The sequence below is a fragment of the Crocodylus siamensis genome, chromosome 14 (assembly GCF_052110815.1).
Source record: "Crocodylus siamensis isolate JL-2025a chromosome 14, ASM5211081v1, whole genome shotgun sequence".
NCBI lineage: Eukaryota > Metazoa > Chordata > Crocodylia > Crocodylidae > Crocodylus > Crocodylus siamensis.
This window is the reverse complement of record NC_143408.1, coordinates 1,851,003-1,867,761: the sequence shown is the minus strand read 5'-3', so window position 1 is coordinate 1,867,761 and position 16,759 is coordinate 1,851,003. Positions and strand designations below refer to the sequence as shown.

At 70.2% G+C, this 16,759-nt stretch overlaps 1 protein-coding gene across 1 annotated transcript; it reads left to right on the top strand.

Moving 5' to 3' along the window:
• Positions 1 to 3,335: 3,335 nt before the first annotated feature.
• Positions 3,336 to 15,392, top strand: MAP1S (microtubule associated protein 1S). Its single transcript, XM_090027485.1, has 7 exons — positions 3,336 to 3,485; positions 5,828 to 5,929; positions 8,241 to 8,323; positions 8,469 to 8,609; positions 9,252 to 12,507; positions 13,026 to 13,243; positions 13,595 to 15,392. Exons 1-7 carry the CDS (start codon positions 3,362 to 3,364, stop codon positions 13,748 to 13,750), a joined length of 4,080 nt encoding a protein of 1,359 aa, XP_089883611.1. The 5' UTR covers positions 3,336 to 3,361; the 3' UTR covers positions 13,751 to 15,392.
• The last annotated feature ends 1,367 nt before the right edge of the window (positions 15,393 to 16,759 follow it).

Genomic DNA, 16,759 nt, shown 5'->3' with positions numbered 1-16,759 from the left:
CAGGGGCCCTGCACCGGCTGCTCCCCTGCGGGCCGCGGGCGAGGGCGAGCGGCTCACCGGGCCGCGCGGCAGAGCTGGCGAGGCTGGCAGATGCCCTGCACAGGGCTCTGTGCCCTGGCCTCGTGGGCGGCACGGCGGGCACCCACACCCGCGCAGAAGTGCCTGCGGGGGGGCCTCGGGCCCGGCACAGGCCGGCCGGGATGGAGCCGCGGCCGTGACGTCACCCCGCCGCTGCGGGAGCACGGGCCGCACGCCCCGGGGCCGGCGCCGGCCCCCAGCGAGTGCTTCCTGCGGGGAGAGACGACGAAGCCGGCACGCGCGCCGCTCCCGCCCGGTCCCCTCCGACCAACAACCTCCGCCGGCTGGTAGCGCTGCCGGCCGGGCCCGCCCCCCGGATGGAGGGCGGGGAGGCTTGGCTTAGGGGGAAACTGAGGCACGCCAGCCCGCCCTGGGGCACGCGGGGCAGGGGCTGTGCGGCGTCGCTGCCACGCTCCGGCCCTGGCTGCGGTCCGGCTGCTGGGGGATGCAGGGGTTGGGAGTGGTACGGGGCAGGCAATGACGGAGCCCTTCCAGACGGCGCGGGCCTTGGGGGAGACGTTTCCGGAGGGGGCAATGGGGCAGTCTCCCTCTTGGGAGACCTGCCCCCTCCTGCCTCCAGAAGTCTCCCCGAGAGCCCAGGGGTGGTCCCTGGCTGTTCCGCCCCCTTTGCTGTCCGGCTTGCTCAGGCCAGCGGGGTCCCGAGGCCTGGGCTGCCTCCCCCAGCTCTGGGCCGGCAGCCCCCCGCCCCCGCCAGAGGCTCTGCCGAGGGGAGCGAGCGCCCCCCCCCCCGCCCGCCCGCCGACACTGGAGCAAGGAGGATGAGGTCGGCTCCTCCAGGCAGCCGCCTTCCCCGCTCAGCCCTGCTGCCGACGGGGCCGCGTCGCTCCGGGCCTCTCGGGGCCGGGGCGGCAGCACTCCGGATCCTTTGGCATTTCCCCTCCCGGTAGCCTGTCGGGACGGCTCGGCGGCTTTGCGATGTGATCCGTGTCTCTCCTCCCGGGGCAGCTGGCAGCAGCTGCTGGGGCACCAGAGGAGGCTGCAGCCCTGTGGCTCCTGGGCCCACGGCTCTGCAGGTTCCTCGCCCGCCCCCATCAAGAACCGGGGGTGCCCCCCCACCCTTCACATCAAGGCTGGCGGGGGGGAGCAGGGGGTTGGTACTGAGGGGGTCCCTTGGGGGCTAGCGAGGATGCCGAGGGTGAGCAGGAGGGAAGGCTTCAGGGGCTGGGGGGGCTCCTGGTCTCTGCACGGCTCAGGGTGCAAGGAGGTCATAGAGCCGTGCCCACCCCAGTTCAACGGGCTCTTCCCTCTCCCGCTCATACCCTCCTCCCGTGCGTGGACTCCTTGTCTCCTTTCCCTGCCCGGCCCTTCCCTGGATCCTGATTCTTTCCCCTTGTGGGGTGATTGTAAGTGAAGTCCTGTCCCCTGCCTGGGAATTGGTTTTGCCATCTGTAAAATAGGAAGAAGAAGGTGAGGGATAGATGAAAGCAAACTTTCTCTGTGCCGGGGAGCTGTGTGCACGCGTGCGTGCGTGCATGCATGTGCGTGTACATACTCGAGACTCTCTCCAGTGCTCGGTCACATCGGCAGGTGGCAGCCGCCCCGTGCATTTTCCGTGCTAAGGGCTCCAGCCGCCAGCTGCCCCTCTGGACAGGCCGTCCCATGGTGGTCCCTGGCTGGTCTCCGGTGGTGGCTCTAGCTACTTCCGTCCCCAGCTTCTTCCCCGGGTGCAGGCCCCTCCCTGAGTAAGTGCTGTAAGTGCTTTCTCCATGTCGCCAAGACTTAAACTGAAGTTGCACAGATCATGCCCCAGGCGCCCAGCAGCTGGGACCTGTGCTGGACCCATCTCCACCCCATAACTGGTGAGTTCAGCCTGCAAATTGTCCCCCTTATTGCCCACCCTGTGCTGCATGTTGGCCCCCCGGAGTCGCAGTCAGGAGGTCAATCCCCACGGCCCAGCTGGCTCTCTGGCTCTGCTGGCCCGGCCACAAAGGTGCCACTTTGCTGCCCATTGCAAGCAGGAACAAGGCCACTAAAAAGCCACCCGTGTTCCCCGCCTGCTGGGCTGCCACTTCCCCGGGGCACAGCGAGCACGCAGCATCTAGATCTGACCTCACGGCTGCTGCATGAGGTCACACAGCAGTGTCGTCACACTCGTGTCGTGGGCGTTGCAGTAGGAGCCAGAGCCATCTGCACTAGAGCTTGCACGTTTGCATGCACAGAGGTGGGCCCGGCAGACAAAGCAGACCAAGGTGGGGGACCTTGCATTTTTCGGTGGTAAACGCCGTCAGGTTCTCGCCCGCCCATTTGCGGAGCCCGTCCAGGGCAGCCCGGATCGCCCGCCCGCCTTCTGGCCTGGACGCTTTGCCCCAAAATTCGGTGCCATCGGCGAGCTTGGCCAGTCCGCTCCCGACTCCGGTGAAGATGCTGAACAACACGGGTCCGAGGGCAGCGCCTGGGGGGGCCCCACGGGGCACCGGGCACCACGGCGCCTGACTCCCGTCCAGCGCCCGCTCCGGGCCGACCACGGCGCCGTTCCCCAGGGCGGGACCCAGGCTCACCCCATGCGCGCGGGCGGGGGGCGGGGGGGGGCGCCTTTCTGCACCCCCTGCGTGACACCTGAGACGCGCTGCGGGCCGGGCGGCGGGCGTGCAGAAGTGGCCCCGCGCCTCTCCTGCCGGTTCCTGCTCCAGCCCCAGCGGACCGCAGGCCGGGGCGCGGGGGGCAGCTTTCGCTGCAGGCCGCACCGCGCTGCCCTCGGCGGGGGCGGAGGCAGCAATGGGCCCAGGTCGCAGCAGGGGCAGCTGAGGCCGCGCGGCAGGACAGCGGCTCTCACGAGGGGCGCGGGCCCACCCGGCGTGACCCCCGCTGCGGAGGAGGTGCAGCCCCTGGTGCCCTGTGGGCTGGGGGCAGGCGCAGGCGCCCCCACGGGCCTCGCCTTTTCTCTCCCCCGGCGGCAGGCTCCGAGCCCGGGCGGGAGCCGGCGGCTCCGTGCAGGGGAGCGGAGCCCGGTGCCGCCCCGGAGCCACGCGGGGCCCGTGCGGACCCGCGGCTCCGCGACGCGCCTGGGGGCTCTGCGCCCCGGGGGCTCCCGCGCGTCCCGCGGGAGTTGCAGCTAGGGGGCGCCGGCCCCCTTGGGCGGTGATGCATCCACGGGGGCAGCAAGGCGGGGCTCCAGCCCCCTTGGGGCCGCCACGCAGCGGGGTGCAGCGGGAGTCCTGCCCCTTTAAGAGCCGCGGCGCCACCCCGGCCCATACAAGGGCAGCGGTGACATCAGCGGGCGGGGTTTCCCGGTGACGTCAGGGCGGGCGCGGGGGCCCCGAAGATGGCGCTGGCGGCGGGAGCGGGGGGCGCGTCCGGGCCGCGCCGGCACTCGCTGCTCGTGATCGTGGGCGGCGGCTGCAGCCGGCCCGGCCTGCTGGGCTCCGTGCTCGGCGAGCTGGAGCGAGGTGAGCCCGGCCCGGCCCCCGCGGCGCGGCGCGGCGCGGCGGGGCGGGGCGGGGCGCGGGCTGCACCGGGGGGAGGTCTCTGGCCCCCGCTGGGGCTGAGGCACTGGGGGTCTTGCCCCCCACGCGGCTGTGACGCACCGGGTGCTGCGAGGGGGGCGGCCTCTGGACCCCCGGGGTAGTGCCCCGGCCCCCCGGCCCCGCTGGCCGCGGGCACGAGGGGGCGGGGGCGGGGAGGCCGCTCTTGTGCCCCGGCCCGCGCCGGCCGTGGGCCGGGGGGGCTCCCGGAGCGGCTGTGCTCGCTGCCACGCGGCGGCCGGCGCTCGGGGCCCGTGTCCGGAGCGGAGCCAGTGCGGGTGGGAGCAGCTGGCTGGCGTTCAAGGTCGCGGGGCGGGGGGCGCGACGCTCGGTGGCCTCGTGCGGGGTGGCTCCGACGCCCCGGGGCCGCCTGGCCGCCCGCGTGCAAGGCGCGTGCCCCGGGGCGTGCGGGCAGGCACCTGTCTGCTGCAGGAGCGCCGGGGAGCCGCGCGGCACGCCCGCTCGCCCAGGGCCCGTGCCGGCTCGGCCCGGGCGCGTGCCAGGCAGGCGCGGCGGGTCCGGCTCCGCTCCCCGTCCCGGTTGAGGGGAGCCGGGCGCAGGGCCGGGCGGGGGCTCCTGCACGAGGCTGCAGCGGGCTGGGGGCTGCAGGCGCGGGGACGCTGCCCAGGTGGCTTGTGGTTGCCTCGTAAATGGACTTAATGGCTTAGCGGCGGTGGGAGGCCGCTGGGTCACGGCTGGCTGCTTGGAGGAGCAGGATTACAGCGTGTCCAGACTCGTGCCAGGCCAGAGTGCTGCCGGCCTGCACGTTTGCCTCCTGCCGCCCGTGGTCTCCCCATTGCGGGGTTTTGGGGCAGCTCCGGGTGACCCGGGGTGTCTGCCAGGGGCTGCTGGGTGCGTGGAGCAGGAGCCGGGCAGTGGGCGAGCGATAGCCCTGGTCTCGGTCCCCCAGAGCTGGGGCTGCCTGGCCCGGCCCTGCCTGTGCGCAGTAGCCCCGCTCTGGAGGCTGGCTGCCCCGCGTGAGTTGCCCGGGGCTTCGGCCGAGTCGCTGGGGCTGAGTCACTGGGGCTGACTGTGTCCGGCCGCAGGCTGACTCGCTTCCCGGCGGCCCTGTGCCAGTCCTGCAGCCGGAGCCGGCCTGGCCTCGTGCCCTGCCACTGGCGTTGGGGGCAGGTGGCCCAGCAGAGCTGCCGGGGTGCCCCCCCGGCCTGGCAACATCTCGCCCTAGTCGGACCTCTGCCGGGTCCCTGCGTGCAGGGCTCTGGTGCGGCGCATGCAGACAGCGAAGGTCCCCACCCCGCCGACGCGCGCTGTTTGGCCCGGTAGTAAATGAGGAAGCTGGGGTGGAGGGGTGGGGGTGGCGCTGCCTTTCCTGCCTGCAAGGCAGAAACTCCTCTCCCTGGTCACTACAGAGCGGCGCGGCCTGGCCTTTCGTGCCCAGCCCCTGCGCAGGCAGGCCGGAGGGCATGGGGGATGCCCATCTCTGTGCCAGGAGGGTGCCACGAGCTGCTCTGCCCTGCACGGTGCTGTGCAGAGGGCCCTGCCGCTTGATGGATTTGCAGGGATGGGCAAGCAACGCCCGCCCGGGGCAGGGCCAGGGGCTGTGGATGCAGGAGCTGCAGCTGCTTTCCCACCCGCCCTGCCCCTGCCCCTGCCCCTGCCCCTGCCCCTGCCCCGCTCGGATTGCCGGAGCCTTACGTAAGCCGGCGCTGGGCTGGGGATTAGAGCCGGTGACGTGAGCCCGTCTCCTCACCCCCGTCCCTGGAACGTGCCGCAGCTCCGGAGCCTGCAGTGTGTCTGTGTGCGTGTGCAAGGGAAGGGAGTCAGAGCCTGGCCGGGCATCTGGCCAGCGTGGGCATGGGAGGTGCATGGGTGCCCCGGCAGGTGCTCTGGGGCCAGCGTGTGCTGGGCCCTGTTTGCCCTGGACGTCTGCACTGCCCGGCACCTGGTGGGGAGCTGTGCTGTCGACCCCTGGGACCCCAGGTGCTGGAGGTCCAGATTTCCCTTCCCTGCCTTGCTGCCTTCCCTGTGTGGCAGTGCCCTGGGCTGCGTGCCCGGGTTGCTATCCTTGCGCCGCCCACAGCTGCAGGGCCTGGGCACTGGAGCAGCATCCAGCAGGCTCCTGGAGGATGAGGAGGGGGCCAGAGGCCTGAGCAGCGGCTTGAACCTCCAGGCAGAGGGTCTCTGGGGCTCGCATCCCCTCTCTGTCCAGGGCTGGGCTGCGGGCGAGGGACTGGCTCCAGCCAGAGCTGGCGTTGGCACTGTGTCGCGTGTGCCCTCCCCTGGTGCTGACGGGCGTCTCTCCGCAGGGATCCGCTCTTGGGACATCGACGTGGCTGCCTGCAACCTCGACGAGCAGCTGAAGCTCTTTGTGTCCCGCCACTCGGCCACCTTCTCCAGCATCGTGAAAGGTGAGGCTGGCGCCTGCTCCGGGCGCAGAGCCCTGCAGCTGTGTCTCCCCGCTGGGAGGGCGCGAGGGACCCCCCGGGCCCCTGGGCTGCTGCTACGCCTGGCTGGGGCAGCCAGCGGGGCTAGGGGAGGCATCCTGGCAGGGTCTGCGGGCCCTCGCTGGGCTCGGGCGGCACAGCTCGGACTGCTGCCAGCACCCCGGGCAGACAGGCCTCGTTCCCAGGGCAGGAGGGCTCTCCAGACTCGAGCTCTCTCCTCCACGGGACCGTGGCTCAGCTGCCCTGCCGGCCCCAGGCGCAGGCAGGAGCGAGGAAGGCCTTGCCGCAGCCCTTCCTTCGGCGCAGGGAGCGGACCCCCTCGCTCCGGCCGCGTTGGCCCAGCCTGGGCAAACATTTAGCTGGGGCCATAAAGCCGCCTTTGTGCTAAGTGGCGGCCGTGCTCCTCAGCGCGCCCAGATGCTCTCATTCATCTGTGCCCTGCTCTCTGGGAGCTCCCAGCCCCGGGGCTTTGGCCCAGCACCGCCTTGCTTGTGTCCGGCTCGTGACGCCTGCACCCCCCCACCCCCCGCAGCGCCAGGCAGGAGCTCCCCTTGCTTTGGACCCCCGTGCTGGGGGGAGAAGCTCTTGGGGTCCCCCACAATGCTGGTTGGGGCTGTGGGCTTGTCACAGGGGCTCTGAGGCTCCTGCCTGGATAGGGAGGGGCAAGGTTTTCTGATGCTGCAACCTGCAAATCAGGGCTGGGGCATGGCAAGAGTGATTTTTGGGGGGGTTCCTTGGGGGTTACAGTGCCCATGGACTTGGGTCTGCTGCCCTGGAGGCCCCTTCCCTGAGCCTGCAGCCTCTGCCAGGGAACAGGCCTGGCTTTGTGGCAGGCAGCTGCTGCCGGAGGCAGTTGCTGGGTGTGGGGGGAGGAGGCGACCTCCTGCCCCAGCCTGGGGGCAGCTCGGCATGTGGTGTGGGGTGCGGAGCCCCGGAGCCCCTTGTGCAGCTGGGGGCAGAGGGTCCTGCCCCCCACCCGCCAACACCCCTCCTGCCTCCTCCCCCCAGCCTGCAAGCAGCTGCTTGACAAGGCTCAGGCAAAGGCTGGCGAGGTCCTGTCCTGCACCCCTCCCCTCCCCCCCCCCGGGGGCGTGCTGCTGGATTAGGAGGCATTTTCTCTGCGGGCGCCTGGGGGGGACCATCTGCACCCCTTGTGCAGCCTCCTCCCGCAGGCTCCCCCACCCCGTGCACCGGGGGTGGTCATCGCACCCTTGGCTGCACGGGGCCAAGCTGTCATGCTCCTGGCAGCTGCTCTGCCCTCATGATGTGTGGGAGGGGGGTGTCCGGTTTCTCCCTCCCCCCCCAGCCATGTGACAAAGCAGAATCAGCGCTGGGGGTGGCCGGAAGGGACAGGCAGGCTGGCCAGACCCCTCCCGGGCTGGGTGGCGGACGTGGAACTGTGCAGGGATGTGAGACTGGGTCAGAGGTGGCTTTTGCTGAGGCTTGTGGGCAGGAGGGGGAGCGTGGCTCCCTTGCACAGCTGGGTAAACTGAGTCAGGCTGCAGCAGGCATCCCCTGCTGGGTGCCCGGCCCCGTGAGGGGTGTGGGCACCGCTGGCATGGCTTTGCCTGTCCCTGCTCCCGGCGTCTGCCCGAGCATGTCGTGGTGCCCTCTGGAAGGCGGCTTCCTGCCGGCCTTGGCCCCACCCTTCCGCCTTCCTGAGCTACGGACGTATCCTCCTGCCCAGAGCCGGAAGCCCCTGGGCCCCGGGACCGGAGATGGCTTCTCCAGCCGCCCCAGGACGTGCGGCAGCCTCCCGACAGTTGCCCACGGGCGAGAGGGGCAAGTCCCTGCTCCTGGGGGAGAAGGTGCGACCCTGCCAAGACACCTGGGTTCCCTACCACGGACCTGCCGCTTGGTCCCAGCTTCCCTTCCCACCTCCCTGCTCCCACCGCAGGAAGGAAGCCGGGAATCTCGGCCTCTGGCTCATGGCCCTGCTTCCTGCGTGGCGGGGGGCCGTGTCTGTCCCCGCACGTGCACCGTGGGGGGGCAGCAGGCAGCTCTGGGGGCTGGATCCGTCCAGGTGCCTCCAAGGGGCCTGGCACTGCCTACCTGGCCAGGGTGCAGCACCCTCATGCCCCTCCAGACCTTGGGCAGCCCCAAGCCCAGAGCCCGCTGGGCTGGAGGCATCCTCTAAGTTTGGCATCCTGTCTCAGGCAGGAGCTGCAGGGAGCTCCAGCTGGGATGTGGGAGCCCCTTCCCTGCAGACAGACGGGTCTGGGGTCCCCTCCCTTCTCCGGGAAGGATCCTGATGCCACGGCCTTTCTCTCCGCAGGGCAACGGACCCTCCACCACCGCAGCGATGTCCTGGAGACCCTGGTGCTGCTCAACCCTTCGGACAAGTCCCTGTGTGATGAGGTGGGGGGGGGGCACGTCCCGGGGCTGCCAGCCTCTGTGGAGCACGCCTGGTTCAAGTGGCCGGGGGGGCTCCATTTGTGCCCTGCGTGGGGGAGCAGACCCCCTGGTGTGGGGGCCTGACCCTGACCCCCTCCCTTCCCTGCAGCTGCGAAACCTGGTCACGGACGTGTCCCAGCACAAGCTGCTGGTGTTCGCGGGCCCCTGCGTGGAGGACACCGGGGAGCTGATGCTACAGACGGGCTGCTTCTCTCTGCAGGATTTCATCCAGATCTTCGCCGATAAAGAGGTGCCTGCCAGCCCCAGGGCCCAGTGTCTGGGGGGGTGCAGAAGAGGCTTTGCCCCCCGGGACCTGGGTTCAAATCCAGCTGGGGGAGGCCGGAGGTTCTGGCCTTGCCGTGCCCCAGCGCTGGTCAGGAGGAAGGGGCAGGCGTTGGGGAGCCCGGCCTTGGGGGAGGGGGGAGGGAGGGAGTTGCCGGCTGTCTGCTCACGTCGTCCTGTCTCCCCGCGGGGCCGTGGCGCGGAGCTGCAGCGCTCGCCGGCTCTCTGCTGTCTGATCTGCAGACGGAGGCATCCATCTCCTCCCGGCTAGGCCTCGCCGGTGTGGCTGCCTCCGGCTGTGGCCGCCATTTCGAGGATTTGCCAGCGTGGCTGCCTCTGTGCCCCGGCGGCTACTTCTCTTCCCTGCCCCGGGCACCAGCTCCGAATGCAAGCGTCGCTGATGGAGCGGTTGCCGGGCTCAGGCCGCAGCGGTGCCCGCGTGGCGGGTGGGAGCAGGGAGCCAGCCCTGGCCGCCCCCAGCCGCTGTCCCGTGGCGGAGCCGGCTGCGGGCAGGGTTGCTTGTGTGCAGAGCACGTGCCTGGGGGGTGCTGAGACGTTCAGGGGTCTGCCCGCTTCTTGAGCCCTGATGGTGCCTTGTGTCTCCTGCCAGGTTGGGGAGATCCTGAGCTCGGCCGACCCCTCCGCCAAAGCCCGCCTGACCATCAGCTGCCCGGACTTCGGGGAGTGGCAGGACTCGGGCCTGGAGCAGCACAACCTGCAGGACTTCATCGAGCTGCGGTTCAACCCTGGCTGCGTGCTGCCCGCCATGGAGGGCTTGCAGGAGTTTGTGGAGTACCTCTCCGAGTCGCTGGAGCCCCCGTCCCCCTTCGACCTGCTGGAGCCCCCCACCATGGTGGGCTTCCTCAAGCTCTCCAAGCCCTGCTGCTACATCTTCCCCGGCGGGCGAGGCGACTCGGCCTTCTTCGCTGTCAACGGCTTCAACGTGCTGGTCAACGGTGGATCCAACCCCAAGTCGTCCTTCTGGAAGCTGGTGCGGCACCTGGACCGCGTGGACGCCATCCTGGTGACCCACGTGGGCACCGACAGCTTGCCCGGCGTCAACAGCCTGCTGCAGCGCAAGCTGGCCGAGCTGGAAGAGGACCCGCTGCAAGGCGCGCAGGCCGGCGAGGACTGGGTGAGGAACCTCATCTCCCCTGAGCTCGGCGTCGTCTTCCTCAACGCCTCCGAGAAGTTGAAGGAGGCGGAGGGCGACTCCCGCGTGCTGAAGAGCAGCGACGAGGCCAGCCTGGCCCTGCGGTCCCTGGAGCGCCTGGGCATCCGGCCTCACCCGCTGTGGCGGGACGGCGGCCCCAGGGTGGAGCCCACCGTGCTGTTCCAGAAGATGGGGGTGGGACGGCTGGACATGTACGTGCTGAACCCCGCCAAGGGCAGCAAGGAGCTGGAGTTCCTGCTGCAGCACTGGTCCGGCAGCGGCTGCACCAGGGAGCAGGAGCTGCCCCTGCAGTGCCTGGCCTCCGTCTGCGTGCTGCTGGCGTGGCACCCGGCCAGCCCCGCCGAGAAGATCATCCGGGTGCTGTTCCCCGGCTGCGCCCCCCAGAGCCGCATCCTGGAGGGGCTGGAGAAGGTGAAGCACCTGGAGTTCCTCAAGCGCCCGGTGGTCACCAAGAACGACCTGAAGGCCGCAGGCCAGCCCGAGCGGCCGCTCAAGCAGAAGCGGGCCGAGAGCAAGGAGAGCCTCAAATCGGCCTCCAGGCTGAGCCTCGTGGAGGCCGGCGCCCCCAAGGAGAGGACCCTCAAGGCCGAGAAGAAAGAGGCGAAACCAGGGACCAAGGACAAGGCCAAGGGACCGGGTGAGGCGGCCAAGCCCGGCCCGGAGGAGCCCAGGGCCAAGCTGGACGCGTCCACCGAGAAGCTCAAGGTGGACGCGCGGCCCAAGCCGAGCAAAGAGAAGGCGGCGCCCAAAAAGGAGCCGCCCGCCCGCGACGCCCGGAAGGAGGAAAAGCGGCCCCCGAGGAAGGAGGACGGCGGCGCCGAGGCCAAGAAGGACGCGAAGGGCCCGAAGAAGGAGCTGAAAGCGGAGCCGCCGCGGAAGGACGCCAAGGAGAGCAAGGTGGAGGGGAGGGCGGCGCCCAAGCTGCCCGCCCGGAAGACCCCGGGGCCAGAGACCCGCAAGCTGGCGCCCAGGGCGGGCAGCCTCAAGAAGTCGACCCTCAAGAAGGAGCCCGACAAGCCCAAGGCCAAAGCAGGCAAGGAGGCCGGGGCGGATGGTGGGCGGCCGCCTACGCCCGAGGAGGCCGGCGCCTCGGAGGGCTCCAAGTCCTCCACCCCGGAGGCTGTGCTGGGGGAGGCAGGCGGTGGGGCTGCCCCCAGGGCGGAGTCCACAGATGAGGGCATCACCATGGCGGACAGCGAGCTGGAGCCGTCGCCCCTGGAGAACGGGACCCCCGGGCACGGCGCCGGCGCGCAGGCGAGTGCTGGGCCGGGCTGCGTGGAGAACGGGCTGCCGGGCGAGGACGTGGACAGCCCCCAGCGCTTCCGGTACCTGGAGACCAGCCCGCTCAAGGGCATCGGGCCCCCCTCGCCCCTGGCCAAGACGCCCAAGAGCGACCGCAGCGTCAACTTCGACGTGACGCCCACGGGGCTCCTCAACCACTGCCCCGACGGCAGCTCCGAGGAGAAGACCCTGGAGATGATGTCCCCGGCCAGCTCGGGGCCGGCCAGCGTGGGCCACACGCCCTTCCACCAATCCCCCGTGGAGGACGCCCTGGCCGCGGGGGAGCCGGCGCCCGGCGCGCAGGACACGAGGCAGCTCGGCGCCTGGCGGGCAGACGGCCCCGCGGCCGCGTCGCGGCCCGGCCCCGACAACAGCTCGTGCCAGGACAAGCAGACGGGCTACCTGTCCCTCAGCCCCTTCAAGGAGGAGCTGCCCGACGTGTCGCCCACCATCACCACGCCCTCCCTGCCGGCCGAGGTGGGCTCCCCGCACTCCACCGAGGTGGACGAGTCGCTGTCGGTCTCCTTCGAGCAGGTGCTGCCGCCCGTCAGCGAGTCGCCGCAGGAGGAGCTGGCGCGAGGCCGCTCGGCGGGGCCCACGCCAGAGCCCGACCCGGCGCCGGGCAAGGGCGGGCTGTCGCTGCCGCTGCGGCCCTGCCATCGTGCCCCGCGGGCCGAGGGCGATGGGCACGGGCGCCGCTCCGACTCGCCCCACGACGTGGACTTGTGCCTGGTGTCGCCCTGCGAGTTCGAGCACCCCAAGTCGGAGCGCTCGGCCTCCCTCAACCTCAGCCCCCGGGACTTGTCCGACAGCGACCTCTCCCAGGAGCTGGCCAAGCCACTGGCCCGGCGCTGCGGCCCAGCCCACAGGCCGGGGGGCGACGAGACGCCCCCCACCTCGCTGAGCGAGTCGCTGCCCACCTTCTCCGACTCGGACGTGCCGCCGGCCCCCGAGGACTGCGCCTGCGTCCTGGCCGACGGCGGCCTGGAATCGGATGAGGAAGCCGTGCACCCCGCCAGGGCCCGGGACCCACTCCCGGCCCCCATGAAGGACCCCTGCCCCCTCCCCGCCCAGCCCGGGATCTGCATGGTGGACCCTGAGGCCCTGCCCGTGGACCATGCCCGCTCGGGGAAGAAGGAGCCGGACGGCAAGCTGAAGAGGACTCCGTCCCGCCCGGGCTCGGCCCCCACGCCCCTGCGGGCCGCCCCCCCCAAGCACTCCACCCTCAAGGCCAAGGCCCCCGGGGGCTCCGCGCGTGACATCGGCGACAAGGCCCGGCCTCCCACCCTCGGCAGGGCCAACACCCTGGAGAAGGGGCTGCATGCCAGCGGGGACGTCCGAGCCCCCTTGTCCTCGACCCGGGGCGCTGGAGTCCGACCTCTCTCGGGCGCCGGCCGGTCGTCCCCTGCAGGTGAGGGGCCTCTGCTTTCCTCGGGCACCGGCCCCTTGGCATGGGCTGAGTAGGGGTGAGTGGGACCCACTCAGGCAGCTGGGCCTGACCCAAGTGGCTCCGTGGGCATTGTGGCTTGGAGATGCTCCGTGCGCGCTGTGGGAGGGAAGGACTGGGGCACCCAGGCACAAGCTGGCTGCAGGGTCCAGGAGCTTGCTCCCATCTGGGTTGGGCAAACGCCACTGGGGGGGGAACAAGACGCCCATCTCAGAATGGGCTGAAAATTTGGGGCGGGGGGACGGGATGCACAGAGCGGGGAAGAGCCCCGGCTGCTGGAACGTGCCCCAGGGACCAAGAGCGTCCAGGAGCAGGGAGAGCCGGGCCGGGGGTCCAGCGACCTCCACGCATCCAAGGGCACGTAGCCCCCAGACCATATCTCATTTTGGGGCTGCGCCTGCTGCAGCAGGGGGCTGAGTCCATGGGCCCGAAGCCCGTGTGGTGCGGCTGGTGCTGCAAGGGCGTCGTGTCTCCGCTTCCAGGCTCCAAGCCGGCCTCGCCCCCTGGCCCCCCGGTCTACGTGGACCTGGCGTACGTGCCCGGCTCGTGGAGCGCCCGGACCGTGGACGAGGAGTTCTTCCGGCGCGTGCGCTCCCTCTGCTACGTCATCAGCGGCGACGACCACGTCAAGGAGGGCGTCATGCGCCCCATCCTGGATGCCCTTCTGGCGGGCAAGCAGCAGTGGGGCAGCGACGTCCAGGTGAGACCCCCGGCAAGGTGTTTGGGGGAGGGGAAGGGTCCATATCCCGTGGGGCAGCAGGGCCTGGAGGCTTTGCCCAGTGGAGGCTGGAGGGAGCTGGTTGCGGCCTCTGCCCGTCCTCTGGAGCGGGGCCCAGACACCGTCCTGGTGCAAACGCCCACGGAGAGCAGTGCCAGGTGTCCGTGTCCCACCCAGCGCTTGGTGCAAGACTGAGCCTGCAGCCCCATGGGTCCGATGGGCAGCTGGGCGCAGAAGCCAGGCGCCCCGACGTGGGCCCTGGTGCTCCGTCCCCTGGTCCGCACTACCCTGGCGGGGTCGTGACGTCGGTGCCTGCTCGCTCTCTCCCTCCAGGTGACCCTGATCCCCACCTTCGACTCGCTGGTGATGCACGAGTGGTACCAGGAGACCCACGAGCGCCAGCAGGAGCTGGGCATCACGGTGCTGGGCAGCAACAGCACCGTGGCCATGCAGGATGAGACCTTCCCCGCCTGCAAGGTGGAGTTCTGAGGGTGCCGGCCGGGGTTAACCCGTTCCAGCCCAGCGCCGGAGGAGGGACTCGGGCGCCTGTTGGCCCCCCTGCAGGGGTTGGGACCTGACGCCCCCGCACTGGCAAAACACTCCTGAGCCGGGGGGGGGGGGAGGAGCCCCTCCTGGACTGGAAAGGGTTACCTGGCATGATCATGCCCCCCCGCTCCGTCACTCACCACCTGGTTACTGCATGCCCACAGCGAGAGCCGCACACAGTCCCTGTGCTGTCCCCTGCCCCAGGGGTGACGGTGGGGGGGATCCTCTCTGCCCCGCCCCCCAGCAGAGGGGCTGGGGCTGCCCCGGGCATGAGCCATACTCGAGTTACAGGGTAATTTGTTTGTTCCTAACCTCCCCACCCGGGACGGGGGTCTGCAGCAAGGCGGTGACCGGTCCCCTCCCCCCAACAGGTGCCTGAATGAGGTGAGACGAGGCAGCTGTTGCCCCCCTTCCCTCCCCCCTGCAGCCGGATGGGCTCCAGCATCCCCTGGGATAGCCGGGCACACACTGGGGCTGTCTGCAGCTCCCAGGCTGCTCCTGGCCTTGGGCACAAGTGACATGAGCTTGCCAGTGCTCTCCCTGGCGCAGGCTAGGGGCTGCTGTCCCTCGGCGGGGTGGGGAGGGTGGCAGGGCTCTCTTGCCCCAGCTGCTTCTTGTGTTGAGTTGTTGTCCTGGGATTCCTGTGTGCACCTCCCACCTGGGAGAAGAGCTGCACGCGAGCCCACAGGGCTCCAGGAAGGCCAGCTGGGGCTGTGGGAGCACCCCCTGCCCCTGGCACTACCGTGCCTGAGTCTGGGGGTGCAGCCCCTGCTCGAGCCCCCTCCCCAGCCCCCCATGCCCAGTGTGGACTCGAGCCCAGGTGCTGCTGGATGTTTTTTTAAAAAACCAAATTCCCTGGGATGATTTTTCTTTTTAAAGATGGTTTTAAGCATGACGGCCGGGGCCCTGGCCGGGGGGGGGAGGACGGGAGTGGGCTGCAGCCTCAGGGTGCTCAGCCCAGGCCAAACTAAGGGGCCCGGGGCTTGCTAGTTGCGGCCCTCCTGCCCGAATCCAGCGTGAGGGTCCCGTTCCCCCTTCCTCGGCTCCGCTGGGCACAGGGCACCCACACTACCAGGTCTTACAGAGGCTCTTTCTTGCCTTTTTGTAATGCCATTTCCCCCCCCCCACACCTTTTAACAGGCAGTGACCCTGAGCAGCCCCCTTCCCTCGACCCCCGGGGGTCTTATTTATCTGTGAGCTCTTTGGTGCTCCATGGCAGCAGCAGGGCTCCTGGGCACAGCCTGGCGGGGGGGCTGCACCCTGCCCCTGCCTGGCGTGGGAGGGATGGAGGAGCTGGGTCATGGACGCCTTCCCCTACCCAATTTGTCTTGTGCTGCGTGTTCGGGACGTGTGTGTCGGGGACTGAATGTTTCACCTTTAGTGCTTTATATATTCTTCTTAGCTGGAAACTGGTTTAGGGTGGGCATGAGGGGCAGGGGGAGCCCCCCATCCTCATCTCATGCCCCTGCCGGGAGGCCGAGGCTGCCCGACGGTTAGACACCCCCACATCCCTCACCATGTTGCACACGACGTTTCGGTTTGGCAAGTGTATTGGAACAAGCATTAAAGAGATACTAGCTCTGTCCGCCGCACGCCTCCGCCCCTGCGTCCCAGGCCCGGGGGGGAGGTGCTGGGGGTCCGGCTTGCTCCTTCAGCCCCGGTGTGGGCATGCGTGGAGCAAGGGGCGGGGGAGGGCAGGTGCGTCCCCTGGCAGCCGGGCTGTGCTTGCTCCCAGTGCCAGGTGCTGGCGCCCAGTTCAACCTCCCTGAGGTGCTGGGAGCAAGCAGCAGCTGTGGGGCAGGTGGATGGATGGAAACCTGCAGGTTCGGTCTCGCAGCAGCTGAGGCCTGGCTCCCCTGGGTTAGAACGGGTGCCGAAACCCCCTGGGATGTACTGGGTTTCCAGCTGCGGGGGGTTCACCCAGGGCATCGTGTCCTCAGTGCTGGAGCCTCCAGCCCGCTGCCCCCCGGCTTGGCTCCACCCAGCCTCTGCTGCGGGAGGTGGGGGGCAGCCCCTTCCTTCCAGCCCAGGGCGGGGGCAGGCCCCATGCATGTCCCCTGCAGCACGGAGGGCCCCAGGCTGCGCGGAGCCCGGGGCTGGGAGGCTGCGAGGGGGGTGGAAATAGGGGGCCCGGGCTCTGGGTACCAGCCCATCACCCACTGCTGCAGTTGCCATTAGCGACATGGCTGTGGATGGGGTAAGGAGTTACCATGGCAACCGCCTGGAAACTGGAGTCAAGCTCCTTGCAGAGCGGCTCCGTGCCCCAGCCCTGCTGTGCCCGGGGTGGTGGGCTGCACCCCCAGCCCCCGCCCTACTGCAAGGAGGTGGGCTGCACCCGCTTGTGCCTGGGGTGCTGGGGCCGGGGCTGGGGGGGTGCAAGCTGGTGCCCTAGGAGGGACCCTACTTTCTAGGGGGCTGTCCCATCACTTAAACTGCACCCCTCTGCCCCCTCCCAGCTTCGGGGGGCCAGGAGATGCCCCGGTCTCCAGCAAGTCGAACCCAGCAGCCCCAGTTCCTGTCTTCAGTTGGATCTGCTGCATCCCATTCCCTTCCCACCCCGAGGGGGGGAACCCAGGCGTCCTTGCTCTGGGGGGGGCAGGGGGCCTTCTTCCATTAGCGCACAGGGCTCCTGCCCCGGCTGGGCGCTGTGTAGGGGCAGGTCCCACTCCGGCACTGCTCCAACCCCCGTTTCATGCAGCCGTGGCAGGCAAGGCGGAGGGGCGGGCACCTAGGGGCCGAGTTGACCCCTCCCCACTGCCTCCAGGAGACCAGAGCTCAGCTGGACCTTTGACCGAGGTGTGGCCAGAGCTGCCCAGGGCTGCAGAGCCTCCAGCCCCTCGCCCGGCGTCTGAGCCCCTACCTGCCCTCGGCTGCCTGCTGCCAACCAGGGCCCCAACGGGGTAAGTGCCACGTGAGGGTGCTCCCCCAAGCCCCCGGGCCGGACGGGCAGCT